At 38.8% G+C, this 18,753-nt stretch overlaps 1 protein-coding gene across 1 annotated transcript in view; it reads left to right on the top strand.

Moving 5' to 3' along the window:
* Nucleotides 1–18,753, top strand: part of PRKD1 (protein kinase D1) — a 72,577-nt gene that overhangs the window by 41,284 nt on the left and 12,540 nt on the right. Inside the window, exons 3-6 of the mRNA XM_072427396.1 lie at nucleotides 6,934–7,065; nucleotides 8,598–8,758; nucleotides 15,273–15,558; nucleotides 17,292–17,478. Coding sequence (XP_072283497.1) covers nucleotides 6,934–7,065; nucleotides 8,598–8,758; nucleotides 15,273–15,558; nucleotides 17,292–17,478 — 766 coding nt within the window. The remainder of the gene's footprint in view (nucleotides 1–6,933; nucleotides 7,066–8,597; nucleotides 8,759–15,272; nucleotides 15,559–17,291; nucleotides 17,479–18,753) is intronic.

The following is an 18,753-nucleotide window of genomic DNA, read 5'->3' as shown; positions in this document are numbered from 1 at the left end:
TCAGAACATTTCCAGGTCCTGTCACTTTCACCTGCGCAACATCTCCAAAATCCGCCCTACCTGTCCCCTGAGACCAGCAAACTCCTTGTAGATGCTCTTATCATTTCTTGTATGGACTACTGTAACATCCTCCTCTCTGGTATTCCACTAACCCGACTCTCTCCTCTACAATCTATTATGAACTCTGCAGCCAGACTCATCCATCCTTCCCACCGCTCCTCTTCTGCTGCATCTCTTAGAATCAAATTCAAGCTCCTGTGCTTTGCCTTCATATCCCTCTGCAGTTATTGTCCCACTTACCTTTCTGACCTGATAGAAAAATACTCCCCCAGCCGCTCTCTTTGCTCCTCCAATAACCTACTATGACTTCCTCACTCATCACCTCATCACACACACGGCTCCAAGACTTTTCTAGAGCCCCAACTTTCTGTAATGGTCTTCCTCGTCCGTGTGAGCTTGCTCCTTGCTACTTTCTGTTCATTAAAAAGAACACTCAAAACCCATTTTTAAACTCACCTACTGGTTGTCTTCTGTCTCCTAAACCCTCACTACACGCCACCATTCCATATCTCCTGTTCTATTGTGTTACTCCCCCCACTTTCTAGATTGCTCCTGGGGGCAGTGTTTACAACTCACACATAATAATAATATTAATAATAATAATAGTAATAAAACTGATCAAACCATGAAAATCTGATAAAAAATTGGAATTACAATTCAGATGTTTTTCTGTCTATTATGTGAGAGGCTGGGTTCATAGTTTATATTTTATTGACTATATATAAATGATTTATTAAGACGAAGACATTTTTATGTTTCTGCTTGTGTCTTGAGTGTGGAAAAGTAAGTATTTGGGTGAGGTGTGGTATATGTTTGTATAATTACCTTGGTATGTTTTAAATTACGGATTATCCATGTGAGGATTAAAATATTTGGGTCACATAAATTTGGTCATTATTATGTCTTGTATAGACACAGTATAAAATCATAATTCCAATGTCAAATATAATGAAAGAACTGCAGACTTTAGAAGAGAAATACATTTACAAGTGGTGTTGTCACTGCTGCACTTTTACAATTGGGAAGTGGAACATGCACTCTATTATCGTCATCCGCTCATACTCAAACCATCCAGATGACCTTCTTGCAAATAACCATGATACAATTTTGGTGCTTCATTGAGTTTAGTCACTAGCACATTTGTCTAGGTTTTCCTTGTGTTCAGTCTCTCATACAAAGCAAAAGGTCTGTGATTTGTGTTATTTTCCGGAGGTATGTATATCTCATGAGAATGGTTTCGCTGAGTAAGTTTTTCACCTCCAATAAAATGATCCCAGTTTAAAATACTCTTTGTGGCAACCTTAAATAGCCTTCTTTTCTATACCCATTTTAAATAATAGTAAATCTCAACAAGTGCTTGGTGGACCTGATCCATATATTCTGGCAGATAGAGGGCTCATGTAGACACATTGTTTTCTACAAGACTGCACATTCCCATTTACTTCAATCGTATAGTGTGCATGACCGTTCTGAGGCTACGTTTGACCTCAATTGATGTGCTTTCATTTCTTTGTGCTCAGTCCTATTGAGATGCATTTACATTGTAGGTAATGTCTGGAGTGAAAGAATTTACAGGTTAATACATTTGGTGGTTCCTCAAAATTGAAATTGGTAATACAGAAGTCTATATTCAGAAGACCTGCACAAAACGGATTCTTTCATACATGAAGTTTTGAAGAAAGAAATATGTGTAACACATTGTGTATATGTGTAACACATTGTGTATATGTGTGAGTGATCATATATTAGTTATATGTTTTTATAGGTCCTGCAGTATGTCCCCCCATGTCGGGGTATAAAGTCAAAAGATTAAACCCCAGGACTTTATTATTAAACTTAGGCATTTGTGTTTTACATTTGACAAGCATTTCTGAAACATACTTAAGGAATGTGAAACTCCTTGTTTGAATTATCAGGGTCATTGCATTGTTTACTTGCATGTGTTGTTGCTTTTGTTTGTGTATTATTATGTTTTCTAAAAGCAGAATGTCCAGTTCCACAGGGTTTGATCTATTCTTGCTTCTTTATACAGTAGGAACATATAAAGTTATTGTAATTGCATCTCAAATAGAATCCAATTTTCCCTGAAAGCCCCTAAAAGCATTCTTGATTGAACCCTATTTGCCTTGTTTCTAAGCATGATGGCATGTAGATAATTATTTTTTTATTTATTCAGATAGATAGGCATTTGGGAATGAGGTGTCCTGTTTAAAGCGTAACTTCCCCTCCTAAAAAATAAAAAAAATAATCTAACACTTATGTTGCATCTTACCATCCTATGGATTTGGTGGCGCACATTCTCTTACCTCGTCTTCATCCAATTCTAATTAGCCTGTAAAGGTAACCATGGTCATACGGGCCTTAGAACTAATAGCTGATGGGAGTTGTAGTAGTCAGATATACAGTAAGGTACATATGAAAGAAGACAGAAAAATATGGGGTTTGTTGGCAAATATTGAAACGTGTTAAATAACATACAATGTTATCAATGATCCACAAACCTAGAATGAGACAATATTCACAACATCACAGTACATATAATGTAGATAGGCGCCTCCCAGTTAAATTTCACTGGGAGATCATGTCTAATCCCTATACAGAGCAGCCAAGTCGATTCCAAACAATTGCGCAAACGATGCAAATCGAACACGTTTCGCCGTTAGGCTTTTTCTGGGGACATAATGGGAAAGCTATATCGGTGTATTCGAGTTTGGAAGATTTGCAATCTACGACTTCAATAGGATTATGGTCCTGATAGTAAGGATAACTACGCTCCAGATTAGGCTGTGAAAGTAGAATAGAATGCGGTCTGTGGATGAGAAGCCTATATAGCTTAAGCATTGGGTTAGCTTGACCATATAATGGGACGGCTAAATTCTCGGAGCAGGTTTTTCATCTTGAGGTATAGTTATTTGGCAAAGCTACACAGACACCCAAACCTTTTCCTGTTGGAATTTCCTATTGTGTATTTTAGTTCTAAAAAATAAATTATTATGAGCCATGACCAAGATCCCTAATATTAACAGCTCGGTCTGTCCACCATTTACTAGTTTTAGGTTTTATAGTGAGAGAATTGCATTCCTAATGTTTGAAGTGAGGTGACAGCAGTGTAAAGCATGTTATTGTGTGGGTGTGACAGGGCTGTGCAATGGTTTATATCTGAGCTTCCTGGAGTTTGTCTTCTTTTCACCTCTCTTGTCAAGGAATGTTTGTAATCTCTTAAACATGGCCGATTCCATCAGCAGAAATACAAATCTGCGTGCATATTTTTATAACGCAAAACTGACGACAGTGTTTTACCTTGTAACCAAAACAATGCATGCATTACAGATCAAACCAAGGTTAGAAATGTTTACATCCAGAAAATACACAGTAAAGTGTCATTATTTGCAATAGAGTTCATACCTGAAAGAATACAAATTAAAGCTGCTTATCAGTGACATAACTGAATGTTGTTTGGCTGTGGACTCATTCTTGGGCGCTATGAAATCTTTCTGAATTTGGGCTTGTCTTAACAGGCTTTTGTTAGCGTCAAATAGGTTTTGCACTGTCTTACAAATTTTTGGGAGTGCTAAAACCACTTGCAGCAAGTTAGAGGGAGAGTGTGGGGTCACCCGTTAGTGTATTGTAATCAATCTCAGAAGTGTCTCAAACTGCATACAAACCCAATTTGTTGTTAATGCAACCCATTGGTATTTATGGATCCAAAAAGACATGGGGAAACAGGACATGAGGACATCTCAAAGAGGGTAGTTAATACCAAAAAGATGGATTTTTAAGGTACCAAGATCAGTAATATAGTAAAACCATATTTTATTAGTATAGTCTTTAAAAATTGATTGCATAGCAGGGTTCTCCCCAGGCACTTTTAGCTGGGCTCACCACCCGGCACTTTTCAGCACCCACCCGGCTGGTTTTGGGTGGTTACCAAAGAGTTTGGTCACAATACAGGGGCTGCCACCCACCTAAAATTTCTTCCCACCCCGCTTAAAAATTTTTTTGGGTTGAGCACTGCATAGTATTTACAAAAATCACATACAAAAATAAAATGATTCAATAAAACCAATTGCAGGGCCTATAAAGGCACTAGACACAAAATACGGAGCTCTGCGCAATTGTTGCCAAGGGAAATTCCCAAAGACTTTTTTCCAGTTGTTCGTTTGTGCCTTGCTTGAATGTGTCACTCTGCCGGTCCAAGGTGATGTTACACACACACACACACACACACACGTATATGTTTAACAAAGCTTCTTACTACTACTAATGATATAATTACATCAATAATGGAGTAATACCAAACTCCTGAGGAAGCAGACCAGTTCTGCGAAACGTGTGGAGTTTCCGTTATATCCTACGTGTATTACCCCACCAATTGGTGGAGGGAGCCAACAAGCATTTACCAATATTGGTAGCAAATCCTTGTCTTGTAAAGTATCTTGAACACACATTGCAATAGTAGAAGTTATGTGTCTAGTTCCTTTATAAGGCCCTGCAATTGGTTTTATTGAATGATATTTTTTTGTAGGTGATTTTTATAATTATTATGTAACTACATTTTAAAATATACTAATAAACTATGACTTATCTATATTACTGATCTTTGGTATCCTAAAAATCATTTTTTTTTTGATTGGGATCTCCTTACCTCAAATAGGGATGTTTTGGGATGTGGTACCTATAAATGAATATATTGATCGAGGGGTTCTAATCTTTCTCACAATTCAAGAATCCAAAGTCTTTTTGTAAACTAAAGAGGTTCTTTGGTGTTTGCTAGAAAATATTGCAGTTTACCAGTACTTTGATGTGATGTCTGCACACAACACACCCTTCTGTAACAGAAACAAAATAAGGCCAAAGAACACCACCCTTCTCTTGTTTTCCACTACATACAGGAACAAGGTTCAGTAGTCTTAAGCGCTAAGAACTGAATGGATCAAGCCAAAAGACTAAATAAAAAAAATTTATTGTGACAACCTGTACTGAAGCTAGAATTTTGTGTGCTATATATGACCATCTCAGGTGAAAATCTTGCATTATTTTGTGTCCATTAACATTGTTTTTTTCCAGCAATGTGTATTTCTAGATCAGTAAACAAACAGCAGGGTGCCTTCTGCTCATCCTCCACTCTCCATATAGCAAATCAGTCTGCCCAGTTACTGTCACGGTCACGGTACGGTCATCAGCACCACAAAGGTTTTATACTCAATTTGTCTAGGCAGAAAAGAAAAGGCAGCCATACCTAACGTAATCCTTATTTCCCTAGGAATCTACTCTCTTCTATCCAGCACTCATGGCTACCTCTGCGTCCTCACTTACATTGTAGATAAAGTGCGAGTAAGGCCCGGATTCTCAGCTATCCCTGTTCTGTTGCAGGGTTCTACCTTTTTCCTTCATTCCTTCCTATAGATGGTCCTTCTTGATTGGCCGTGCCGGGATGACGCATCTCTCGCACAGGTGTGTGGGAAGTTCATTCCCGGCACGCACAAGGGAAGCATGCACAGCAGAATATAACATCTGGGCGGCAATCAGGCAGGTAGGAACAGATATTGCAGAAGGAACATCACCTGATTCTTATTCTATAACCATTTACCTGATCGTAGATCTCTCAAATTGGGTTTTAGTTCCACTTTAAAAGTGGAAACAGGTGAGGAGGGAGGAGGTTTGGGGGGGCAGACTTGCAGCTAGTTCGAAGCGGAAGAGTGAGGAAAATGGGAAGTATATTTGCTTTAACCTTCTCAGTGAAAAGAGAGCCCCTCTGCAATAATAGCAGCCAAACCTTGAATAACTTGCCATCATATTTAGAAAGCATGCCTATGTGCTAAAAGCTAGCCAATTTTAAACACCACTTACCAATAATTACAGTTTTATTCAATGGTCACATGACTGCACATGATTTTTTTTCCTTTGCTCTTCCATAATGCTGAGGACTTACATGGGGATTCCATATTGCTGGGGACTAGATGCAGGAAGTGTTGCCAGGATCGTGCTATCAGCTTACTGATCTTATTTATTTTCTGCAATTCTCTTTATTACTTTGATAATGATTCTGGCCGTAACATATTCTTTTTTTTCTGTTAATAAGTGCATTGGCATTTCTTCAGACGTCTATTTATAAACTTTTTTTTATAACTCTGTGTTCTGTTCTGCACTTGTTATATATAGATATCAGGTTGGCATGGGTGTTTTGTTATAAGTACGTCATGTAGATTTTTTACAACATTTACAGATGATTTCTATTTTTAGTTTCTTTTTAAGATAAGACGTCACTCATAGGTATGCTTATAAAACGTCACCAATCCACTGATAAGATTTGCTTTTTTTATGGGGTTATGTCTGGCCAATATTTTTTGTGCATTTTTCAGAAAAGCCCAGAGTTCATACACACTGATGAATAGCTGAGACAGAATTTGACACCCAGTTCTCTGACGTTCATAAAAGTATGCACATTCACCCTTACTGGTAACCTTAGGCTGCAGTTAACATTCAGCTTATGTCAGCATTGCTGTTCGTCGTTGTAGATACAAATACGTATGAATTTGTTGAAGATAAGATCAGTCGTACTGATCACTAATGTGCGTGAATAGAATGTATTGTTCACAAAACAAGCTTAGGAGACACAATCTATCATATTTTGATCTGTCTGATTACATCACTGGTAATGACAAAGCATTTAAAGTAACTTCTGCTTCAAAACAGATTTTCATATGTAATTTATGAATGTACCAGATACTTGGTAAAATGGAATGAGAGACATACATAGCCTTCTGTTGCTTCCCTGTATTATTTGCCTTATATTATTAGTCACTCTCAAACATAAAATCAAGTGTAGAGCAAATACTAAAATATTTCCTAACAAAGACTTTATAATTTCAGCTTCTGCAACCTTTGAGGACTTCCAGATCCGTCCTCACACGTTGTATGTCCATTCGTACCGTGCTCCAGCTTTCTGCGACCACTGCGGAGAGATGTTGTGGGGTTTGGTGAGGCAGGGCCTCAAATGCGAAGGTAAGTGTGCTCTAATAACATTATTACTCCCATGATTGTGCAGATAAAGAATAACATATCTGGTAGACGTGTGCTGTTGATTTGTATCTTCATGATCTTGGCAGTTTACACTTAAACAGGCTTAAAAACCTTAAGTAAGCTTGGGGTACATAAAACAGACGTTGGTGACATTCTTAAGAAAAAACTTAAGTGGAGGAGCAGACTCGGGAGACATGATAACTGATAACAGCAGGCACGAAAACTGAGAGCAGCAGACTTGGAAGGCTTGATAGATGTGAGCAGTAGACTTGGAAGACTTCATAGCTAGGAGCAGTAGATTTGGAGAACATGGTAGGTATGAAAGGCTTGCTAGCCGGGAGCCCCAGACCTCGTCAGGCTTGCTAGCCGGGAGCCCCAGACCTCGTCAGGCTTGCTAGCCGGGAGCCCCAGACCTCGTCAGGCTTGCTAGCCGGGAGCCCCAGACCTCGGCCAGGCTTGCTAGCCCGGAGCCCCAGACCTCGGCCAGGCTTGCTAGCCCGGAGCCCCAGACCTCGGCCAGGCTTGCTAGCTAGCCCGGAGCCCCAGACCTCGGCCAGGCTTGCTAGCCCGGAGCCCCAGACCTCGGCCAGGCTTGCTAGCCCGGAGCCCCAGACCTCGGCCAGCTTTTTGTTTTTGCTTGTAATTGTTGGGTTGAATAGTAAAATAAGAATGGCTGCTTTCCCATTGTTCCTATTTTTAACTACATAGCAGTGCTGAGCACTTTTACAAAGGTAAAAATGTACCAAACGGCACCAGCTGGTTTTATGGTTATTGTAAATACTGTTAAAAACAAATGGGGTTTATAGCCAATATAGTACAATGTCTGTTGTTTTAAATGTGTGAAATTTGTGTTTATTTTGCTGCAAAACAAAAGTTTGGGGAAAAGTTACAGCAGTTTAGCTTTTGACCTGTATTTTATTTCTGTTACGTTTACTTTCCTTTTTGCTAAACAATAACTTGTTAGGTCTGGAAGTTGTCAGAGCTTGTGGAATGGCATTTTTACAAGGCTTTACATAAACAGCCCTCCCAAATCATGTGCTTAGATTTTTGTGACATTGGTGGTTAAAAGGACTTTAGATGGTTCTTTGTCAGCAGTGGTAAAAATTCTAACACTGAGGGGAAAATGCAATGGTAATAAAAACTAAGCAAGGCCCTTTGTTATTTGCTGTCCTGGTGTGTATTGTTAATGTGTGTTGTCTCCTCGCTGATGTCTGTTGCCTTAAGGCATCCCTTTCAAATAAAAGGGCTGCCAGTTCACCAGAATAGAAAAAAACGTACAGGCACAACCCCGTGTAGTGCATTACCTACCATGCATGCTGGGCAGCAATGCAATGCATGCGTGTGTTTCCTTAATACAATAAAGTGTCCTTTAATATAGATGGCCACAACACACTGGAATGGAGAAGTTTTGTTGGGCCCAGAAGGCAGTACTATAGCAGTAGCTATGCATGTATCAAACAGTTCTTGAAGTAATGTTTAGAGCTAATAGTGGAAATGCTGGTTTTTCCCTATAGGATGTGGTCTTAACTATCACAAACGATGTGCTTTCAAGATACCGAACAACTGCAGTGGCGTGCGGAAACGACGGTTATCAAACGTGTCATTGACTGGGTTATCAAGCATACGCACTGTGTCTTCTGAGCTGGTGTCCTACACCTCAGAAGAGGCACTGCTGGTAAGTAAGGCCTAACATGTTTGGACTTTGCTGGTGAAAGCATTACTATAGAACGCACAGGGTTAACACATTTTGCTACAGAACTGATTACCTTTTCGTAAAAATTCATTGAATAAGGGAAAAATAACTCAGCACCCAGGTTTGATTACTTGATGATTTCCAGGTTTCATTTGCATCAGATTTTAGTGATATGTTTATATTCTATTTTCAATAGGTACTGTGTGAACAAAATACCAGTCAGCATTAGGGACAGCAAGAAGTTTCTGCTACAGTTTATCTTCCAAGAAGGGACCCTCTATGTTTTAATCTTAAAGCACTTTTCTTTAGCTGTGCCAATCATGAAACGTAACCACTACTTCAGGCTTCTGTTTTCTAATGTTTAGGGCTCATTCCTTCTAGTGGGTTGCGTTAAGAAATGTTGCATGTGGAAACATGTGGGTTAGTGTAATGGATAGGACCATTCATTCTTGATTCAGGAAAGCATTGGTGGTAATATAGCCATAGCTTACCTGTTCAGCACTCGGCAGATACAGCCTTTTGCTTAATGTTGATAAGCTCTGATAGTACTTTGTACTTTACAATTTTATTCCATGTTTCCTGTGCTGCCATGCCTTGGAGGCAGGAAGGATGAACAACTTTTTGTATTCCCAAGGTTCTATTCCTTGGAACAGCACTATTCCTTGTACAGGGATGATGGTTTATTGTTCAGGCATATTACTTTGAAGATGATCTAGGGTGCAATGCAATAGTGAAACATATAGTCCTAGTAAAGGGCTAACTGTGTGAAGTTACAGAAATATCATAATGGTCCAGCATGCAGGAATAGTGGTCCAGTGTTCAGTTCTGGTACAGAAATGATGGTCCGACATGCAAACCATAGTAGAGGAGTAATAGGTAAATGCCCAGACGTAGTACAAGTAGAAAGGTTCAGTCAATGTGCACTCATACTGTAGTTCAGGGATGATGGTTAAGTTTTCACTTCTAGTACTATGGTGATGGTCCAGTGTGCAAAACCCAGGGGGGGTTAGTTATTAGAGTTCTGTGTTCAGTTCTAGTACATGGATGATTGTCCAGTGTTCTCTGTACTAGCACTCCTGAAAACTAAACCATCCTCCTTGTACTAGCAGAGGTGATAGGCCAGTGTACAGACCTAGCACAGAAGTAATAGTCTAGTGTGTGCCTCCAACAATTTTCCAATACTGATGCTTTAAGTGTAACAGCTTTGCAATACCAGTGAATGTGGTTTATGGTGAAAAAATGCTCAATTCTACAGTGATATGCCTAGTGCCAGTTAACAAATGTAATGAGCAAATGACATTTATTCACATAATTACGCAGCATTTTGGTTTAGATAGATAGGTACATTTTAGTTCTCTTCTTTTGGTATGTATCATAGTAAGGTCGATCATTGTCACATCAGTATATCACCTTGTCCTTTCTATCATTCCACTATTCTGTCTGTCAACCTGCCTAATCAGCTCTTTCATGCTTTTCGTTTGCCTTTTTTATTTTTTAACATTGAGCTTTCTTCTTTCCCCCTGATGCTGCCTTGTTCTTCCTCTGTCATTCTCCTCTCAGTCCCAGCTATGAGGTATGTGATGTCTTTGAATCTTCTTTCCCAGCCCATCATCCTTCCATATGTCTGGTGCCACATCATGGGAGACCCGTACACTAGCTGGTTAGTGCACTTTTCAGATAAAGTTTGCTATGGAGTTGAGATTTACTTAAAGTAACAGGAAGCTATATAGAGTTCTATCATTTATTCACGTGTATGATAGATGACAGTAATTTTATTGTTAAAAGTTTACAATGGTAAATGGCATTACAACTCTAATCACCAGTAGTGTACTGTATAGTAAAAATAATGTGTTACTAGGTATATAGCATGTCCATTTTTCTTCTAGTATCTGTAACATATGTAAGCTTCACATTATTTTTAATTGTGCTGTAAATATCATAAATATTAAACTGATGTAGATATTCTGATGCTCATATTAATAAATTAATAAATGTATTACAGCACTGTAGATATCAAACTTTTATGAACAATTGTAACTCCCTCATTGCCAAGAGCGGCCCAGTTATGTTTGTCTTTTGTATAGGTTTCATATGTTATGTTTCTCCTCCGTTTTTATTCAGAGAAGTGAGAGAATTTCTTCGATTGATGTGGTTGGAAGTATGTGTTGTATTTTGCTTGGTTGGACTGTGAGTACAAGTGATAACATTTTCACATTAGATTAGTGGGATATGATCCCAATAATTTGTGCTAAGTGCACACGGTGTCCAGGCTCTATACAAGGGCAATGTGTACACAAAGGATTTACAGTTATTGGATGTTGTGCTTTTACAGAGGGTTTGGAATCTATGTAGGGTGTAGCATTTGTGAAGATTTAGGATGATTTTAGTATGTTTTCGTGCAGAATATTTGTGGTTTATTTTCCATCTATTAAAGCTTGAAAATTTAATTTTACATCCTCTCCAGAAGTAAGATGCTAGAGTCAAAAATAAGAGGCCCAGAGTTGACCTCTGATGGTGTGCGGTCAAACCTCCTATCTGCTTTTTTTCAATACTGCCATCCAGAAGAAATAACTCGGTATGTCCTGGGTAACTCCTGTGTCAATCAACAAGCAGAGGAGAAAAAAGGATTTTTTTAGTTGATATAAAATCTTTTTTTTTCTGTGTGCCGTGGTCCGTTTTCACATCAAACAGTACAGATGGAACCGCCTCTAGCAAATAGGGGCTTTGACCACTGGCAGGGCCACCCCTACGCTGTAGAGCCCAGTGGTCAGGATTATGTTGTGTCCTTCAACAAACTAAGAATTCCACAATTTAGACTCTTTGGTGGAAAACCAGTACCAGTCTCCATTTAGATCTATACAAACTGTGTAACTACAAATACACAGACTAAACCATGAAGCAAATAATCTTTGGCCCTGGGTAGTAACTCTTAATTTAACCCCAATTATCATCGCTTAAGTCCAATTTCTGTTACACAAGGTAGCCAATTATTTTTTCATTTACAATCTAGACGTTCCATTCACTTATTAACGCTTATTCAAGAAAGTTGTACCAAAAGCAGGGCGACGTGCAAAGTACAGCTTGTCAGATTTAGGTTTGCAGGAGTTAGGTCATTTAAACTTGGTTAAGCATAAGTGAGTACAGTGCCACATCCTAAATTAAGTACAGCCATTCAGCAATAAAGGGATTTTGCACATTCTTGATCATTATGGTGATACCAATGTATAGGTCTGCATATGGTTTTAGACATATTTGTTTCAATTTTTTTATGCTCGACTATCCATTCAAGTTATTTTCAGACCTCGCTTTTCTCAGACATAAAGTCTGCTTCTTCAGGAGAAGTATGAAGGTAAATATTTCTGAGATTAGTTATTTAAAATTAGACTTCAGGACCCACTACAGCCACCTTCCTATAGGAGAACGAAATCCTGCAGGAATAAAGAATTAGCGAAGCCAGTGGAATCTTACCAATATATTCACTTTGTCCAGCTGCAGAGACTTCTAAGTTGCTGCTTCTCCTGCCAGTCAGGATAGTAAATGCTCGGGCTGGTGGCCTTTCTCAGCCCTATCTTCTTTCTAGAAGGGAGGTAAATTGATTTTGGGTTTAATTACATTGTTTGGATTAGTTATTGAACTTGGGAGCTGTATCGACTGATCCATTGCAGCAGCACATGATTTCTTATTAGAATTAGGTGTGACACCTCTTCTGCAACACTTCAATACACATGTACCACATCACTAATTAGAAAAAATTCAGAGTACCTTACAAATCCCCCTTTACTGGCCTATTTTCTCCTGGAGGTCCTTTATACTCCAAACAGATAATTAGACCATCCTCCTTTTAAATGATTTCATATGTTCATAATATACATTTTCCAAGTGTATATTTAGGTGAATAACGTTTATCATTCATTTTGTTGATTTATATAGTCTGTGATAACAGTATTCATACATTGCGGTATTAACTTGGGTCCCTACTATAAATTTTGGGTAGAGAATTGTCATCATCTGCTTATTTTTGGGAGGACACATTCAGAAATGCAAATATGGATAGAATGTACAGCTTTTGTACACGTTAAGCCTCTGGTGGAAAGAAGAAAGGAATACCAGTTCTGCAAACCCACAATGATAGTCACTTTTCAGGAAACAAGGGTACACCTGGACCCAGCATACGTGTTGTAAAATGGTGAAAAGAATCGTCCCTAACAATTGTTTAATTCATTGACTTTTTCTTTATTGAGCTTAAATGTTTGCAGACAGATGTTGGGATTATGTTATGCCCTTGTAGAGACAAAGTTAGGTTTGGCTTTATGCACGAGCAGACTATGAGCTTATTACAGGAGGCTATCTGTGTAAAGAAGGGGAGGTTAAGCTTGTTCCAGCATACATTGCTGTTTGGTTTGGCTCAGGCCTAGTTCCTGCTGCTGGCTGAGCTCCACGCTTAATGAACACACCTCACGCATCTCCACGCCGCATCCTCTGTGTTTCCTGGCTGCACTAATGTCTTAATCCTGAGCTGTCAGTGCTGTGTGCAGGCTGATCAACCAGAATCCATGCTGCACTGCTATGCTAAATTCCCCTTAACCCTTTGAACTTGAACTGTCTTCACATTAATTTATAGGCAGTTAGCAGGTGAAGGAAAGCACGTCTCCAGATGTGAAATCAAGCAGCCGAAAAATGGGCTGTTAGGAACTTCACTCGGAATGGTTTGCACTTTAACTCTAGTTTTCCCGCTTTCGCTCACAGCCTCTACTGGCTGGTTATTAAAAGCTTTATCGTTACTCTCTGGAAGTGAATGGGTTATGGCACCTTTCACTGAGCTCCCCATCAGCTATAGTTTCCATCATGTAATCTGGTTTTAGCAATCATTTCCTGGAGCGATTCCAGCCAAAGCTCAGTCTGGAACAAAAATCCTTTGGAAGTAGCCCACAGGTCAGGCTTACGAGGCTGAAAGGCTGCAGGGTCCTCTCTTTACCCTGCATAACCACTGAATGATTTATTCCTATTTATGTAATGAAGGATATTGATGATAAAATAGAACATTGTTATCTGGTTTTAAAGGTGCTGTGAAAGAAATATAGAATGATGTTTTACAAGCATTATTTTTTGTAAACTTTACATTTTTAAGTTGCACATTTTTCAAAAATTCATATTTCTTGAAGACTTCTTCACACCAGTTTCATTGTCATGCATTTTACTTTGATATGTTCATGCACGAGAAATGCATGGACATGAGAAAATCCATTGTATCCAGTGGTTTGCTTTTACAGCAGTGCATTGAATGAGTGTTTCAAAAGTCTAGTTTATTAGTGTTTCCTGTGAGGTGCAAATCTATTTTATTGTAAATTTCTTCCCTTGATAAATTTAACCATAAAAGTCAGTAGGTTGCCTTAAAGTAAGTGGGCAGCCAGTATTTCTATTTTGTACTTTTTAAATTACATATTATCAATAAATTTCATTTATAAAGCGCCAATATATTATGCAGCACTAACAGATAGATGTAAACTACAACATGATGTGGAGTGAACCCTTCCCAAAAGAGCTTACAATCTAAGTGTCCTCAGCTGATGCCATATTCGCAGCATCACCCCAGGCTTCTAACAAGGATTACAATTTCAGATTCACTTGGTTGTTGCACCGTGCTTCGCTCTCACATTCATCTGAATGTCACATGATAGTCTGTACCAAGATTTGTTTTGTGGTGAACTAGTAAAAGGATGTGGTAGCCCTCTTGTAATATTTATGGTGAGCATAATAAACATGTCTAACAACCAGTTTGTCTAGCCAAGCTTTACTATTGCTGGTGGTCCCCAACCATTTGGACGTCACCGACCACCAAATTTACAGACTCCGGAGTGACCGCACATGTGCGGAGAGCCGTGTGTCACTCAAAAGGGGAAAAACTTCCCCCATAATGACGTCATGATGCCAGAACCTGCCCACTCTCCCATCGCAGCTCTGAGCCAGTCCAGAGACGCAACCGGCCCATCGCCCTAAGCCTGCGATGCGTACAGGAGACATGCTCTGCGTTTTTGGCCAATGCACTCCCCCAAGCGGGGTCCTTTTCCTTACCCCACTGGGGGGTGCACCGGACAGAGCCCCGGACCACAGGTTGGGAACCGCTGTTCTAGGGCAATTGTACTGTCATATACATTATCTAGATCACCTTAATATTTTTCTCAAAACCCTTGCTGGACAATATAGTACTCACACGGAACAGAAAACTCTCCACCTGTAGTAACATTCAGCAGTTTTAATAATGGTCCATTTAGGCCATTTCCAAAATTAGGAAATATTGAAAGTTTTTTTTTTTTGTATAGGTTTCAAGTAGCTCAAAAAAGTTTCCTACATTTACATGAATTGTTTCTAGCAGTTAGGATACTTGGTAATCTGCAGCTCTTTGATGAATAATGTGAGTTTCCTGCTTTGAGACCTTTGTGTGTGCTTCTGTGAGAATACTGAAATGTATGTGTAACAATCTTTGTTTTCCACACAGCAAAAATCACCATCCGAACCATTTATGCGAGAGAAGAGACCCAGTAACCAGCCTTATGCCGGTCGCCCTATTCAGTTGGATAAGATTCTCCTTACCAAGGTCAAAGTGCCTCACACCTTTGTTATCCACTCCTACACCCGACCAACAGTATGCCAGTATTGTAAGAAATTGTTAAAGGGTCTTTTCCGGCAAGGATTACAATGCAAAGACTGCAAATTCAACTGTCACAAGCGGTGTGCAACAAAAGTGCCTCCTAACTGCCTCGGGGAAGTTGCAATTAATGGAGGTATGGATATGTATATCAAATATTACTTGTGGTTTCAACTATTTATTGTGATGTTTGAATCTGATGGCGCAGTTTGTAATGCATCACCTATTTAATATATTTACATCTATAAATCACATTTTATTGATTGATGTCTCACATTATACCCCAGTACTGTTTACCAGGTTGGTCCATCATAATCAAAAATTTTAGTGAAATGACCAGAAATCAATAGTAATGAATACAAATTATTTTTTTTCTCATAATTGAATGGTACTATATGGTAAGATAGCACCACATCTGGATTGCTAAGCGATTGCTTGTGGTAAGCAGATCCTTTTTTTTTATTGTCTCTGTTGGCTTTACATAAGCTAGGGTTTGAGCTGTGCAAGTAACCTAACCAGAAAAACATTGTACAAAATGAATGTGTGTAATAAAATTCATAAACATAAATTTATATTACACCATGTCATTGATGCAGTTACTGCTTCTCACATTTCTTTTTATTAAATGGTTAGTCTACCTAAAACTAAGTCAACATACACACACTAGATTTTTGTTGCTGTGAGCAATCTTTCATTATCCTTTCAAACGACAAATGACTGAAAGACGAATGAACCAGCGCTGTACATATGGCGCAGTTCTGCTCTATGAAAAGGGGAGAACAAGCGAACGACACCCCGCTGTGCTTTCTTCCCTTTACTTGAGTTACGGTCATTCGTCTGCTGTCGTTCATGGTTCCCTCAGGATCAGCCTTTGTACACATGTAAGATCCGTATTGGGTGATAAATATTTGGCGTATGTACGTAGTTTTTGGCTTATGCTTAGGTGTTGGGTCTCCTTGCAGTTTTTATATTTCCCTTTAAGATTCTATTTGATAAACTGGCATACATAAATTATTTGTCCTGCACACCTTCAATGAACATTATATAAAGTTAATATCACTAGAATCAGAAATTATCATGTAGAAATTTCTCTTTCCAACTACCCAAGGACTTATTCTGCCCAAAGAGCCCTCCCTTTTGCTAAATATCAATTCTGCTTAGATTGACAATTCTAAATTTGGTTTTAAAGTTAAATGTCAAAATAAATGAGAAATAAAAGGAAACAGTGGGGACAGTGATATTAAAATATTATCTTATTGTATAACTAGAAAAAGTATATGTGCTATTAAAGAAAAAATGCACTTATTAAAATGTGCAAGTTGTGTGCATTTACCTGTAAGACCTACACCTGCTGCTCCTGACATAAGGAAAATCTACATAGATAAGACATGCAGAAATACACCTGTCCTGACCAGCTGATTGATTTCCCTCTTGTGTTCACCATGTGACCAATTACATTCTCGCCTATTCATATTATGGTGATTGCATTACGAATAGAGAATTGTTGATTAGCTACTAGACGGAACTCTCAGTGATTCAATGCCATTATTCTGGATGAATAACTTGTTGAGCTCAGGTATCAGTTACATAAGGAATGAATTGTTTGCAGTGAATCAGCTGACTATAAAGAAGCAATAAAGCACAACCTTGTGTGGCACTGCACAGGCAGAGAAGCCTGAATATGTAATACACAAATATAATGGCCCCTGTGTGCAATGTCTTAAATACCCTAATATAAATTATTAAAATAATATACATCAAACCGATCTTTTACAAGTTTATCCTAAACGACTGTGAAGTATCCTATTCTGTTTGAATTAAGTGTGTGATATCCTTCCTTATTTCCAATGTATGTTTCTGCATTTCAAGACTTGCTAAGCCCTGGAGCAGACGATGTCTTAATGGAGGAGTTAAGTGACATCGAAAGTGACCCAGTCTGTCCGATGGATGATATTGATGAACCTCTAACACCAGACAGTGGAAGTGGATGCCAGAGTGAAAATGGAGACATGCAGGATCCCGACCAAGATCAAGACACATCAGACCGAATTATCAGGTGTGCAGTCAGCAGAAAGTGGGGGTGTCAGTAACAAGCTAAAACATTCTGTAAAATGTCAAGGTTGCAAACAGGTGGCTTATCATTTATTAGAAAATCAAACAATTCAACTCCTGGTAATCATTGAACATGACATCAAACACAATCTATTTAATTGATCTATTGTATGATCAATTGTCTGACATATTCTTTCAAGCAGTCAGAAACTGTGACTAAAATTCTGCCAAACAAACTAAAATCTTACTAAATCAATCAAATGAATGGTCGGTAGTTGGGTTCCTATTCAGTTTGATAATTTTAGATTCATTGAATGATCAAATGAATATCAAATGAATCATATCAATACATATGTGGCCGCTTTAAGAATAAATTGGTTTTGTTCATTCAGATTTGGTACAGTCAAAGTCAATCTTCACTTTAAAAAGTCCAGTCAGCATTTGACCTGAGAGATTTGGGGGTAATTGGGAACAAGAGAAACCTTTCATGACTCAGTGGTGACATGCTATATTACCCTGTATATAGGAGGTGAGCAGTATAACCAATAAATGTGTTCTAATACTGCAGAAATCTCACATGATCACGAGAATAAAGTGTTTGCCAAATATTGAATTCACATTTGGCTAAGATATGCAGTCTGCTGTTCAGTGGGTGGTATAAAGTAAGGCTACGTACACGCGTCAGATGATTATCGTCTGTTATTCCTCAGGGCTGTTATCGGATGAGAATCTGGTGTGTGTACAAGGTTTCCATGAATGACGACCAATCGTAATGGAAGTGAAGGGTGGAGAGAGCGCAGCGGGGTGCTACTCCGTCGTTCTCCCCCTCCCCTCTCTATAGAGCAGAACGGCGCTGTATGTACAGCAGTAATTCATGCATCGGGCAGTCGTTTGTCATTGAAAAAGGATCGTGAAAGATCTTTCCAAGGACAATTATTGAATGTGTGTACGCAGCCTAGGAAAAGTCTTTTGTGTTCTAGCTGGACTATGAATAGTAAAAATACAAAACAATAGTGGTGTCATGACTGGACATTTCCTGTGACCTAATGGGGTTTTAGACCATTCAGTGATATCCAAACCTGCAGCTTGACCTTTCATACATGTCTCTTTAAACTATCTATACAATCTTTTTCTTTCTTGTGTTTTACTATTCAAGGAACTAAATATTTGTAGTCGGTCTCTCAAATTTTTGGTGGTGTTTTCCAACCTCGGGTTCCTACGATAATGCCTAATTGTTGGCTGGGGTCAGGGCTTCTACTTTAAAATATGTGAAGAAACA

Source organism: Pyxicephalus adspersus, chromosome 12 (genome assembly GCF_032062135.1).
Source record: "Pyxicephalus adspersus chromosome 12, UCB_Pads_2.0, whole genome shotgun sequence".
Lineage (NCBI taxonomy): Eukaryota > Metazoa > Chordata > Amphibia > Anura > Pyxicephalidae > Pyxicephalus > Pyxicephalus adspersus.
The sequence above is the reverse complement of the archived record's forward strand: the minus strand, read 5'-3'. Positions and strand labels throughout refer to the sequence as shown.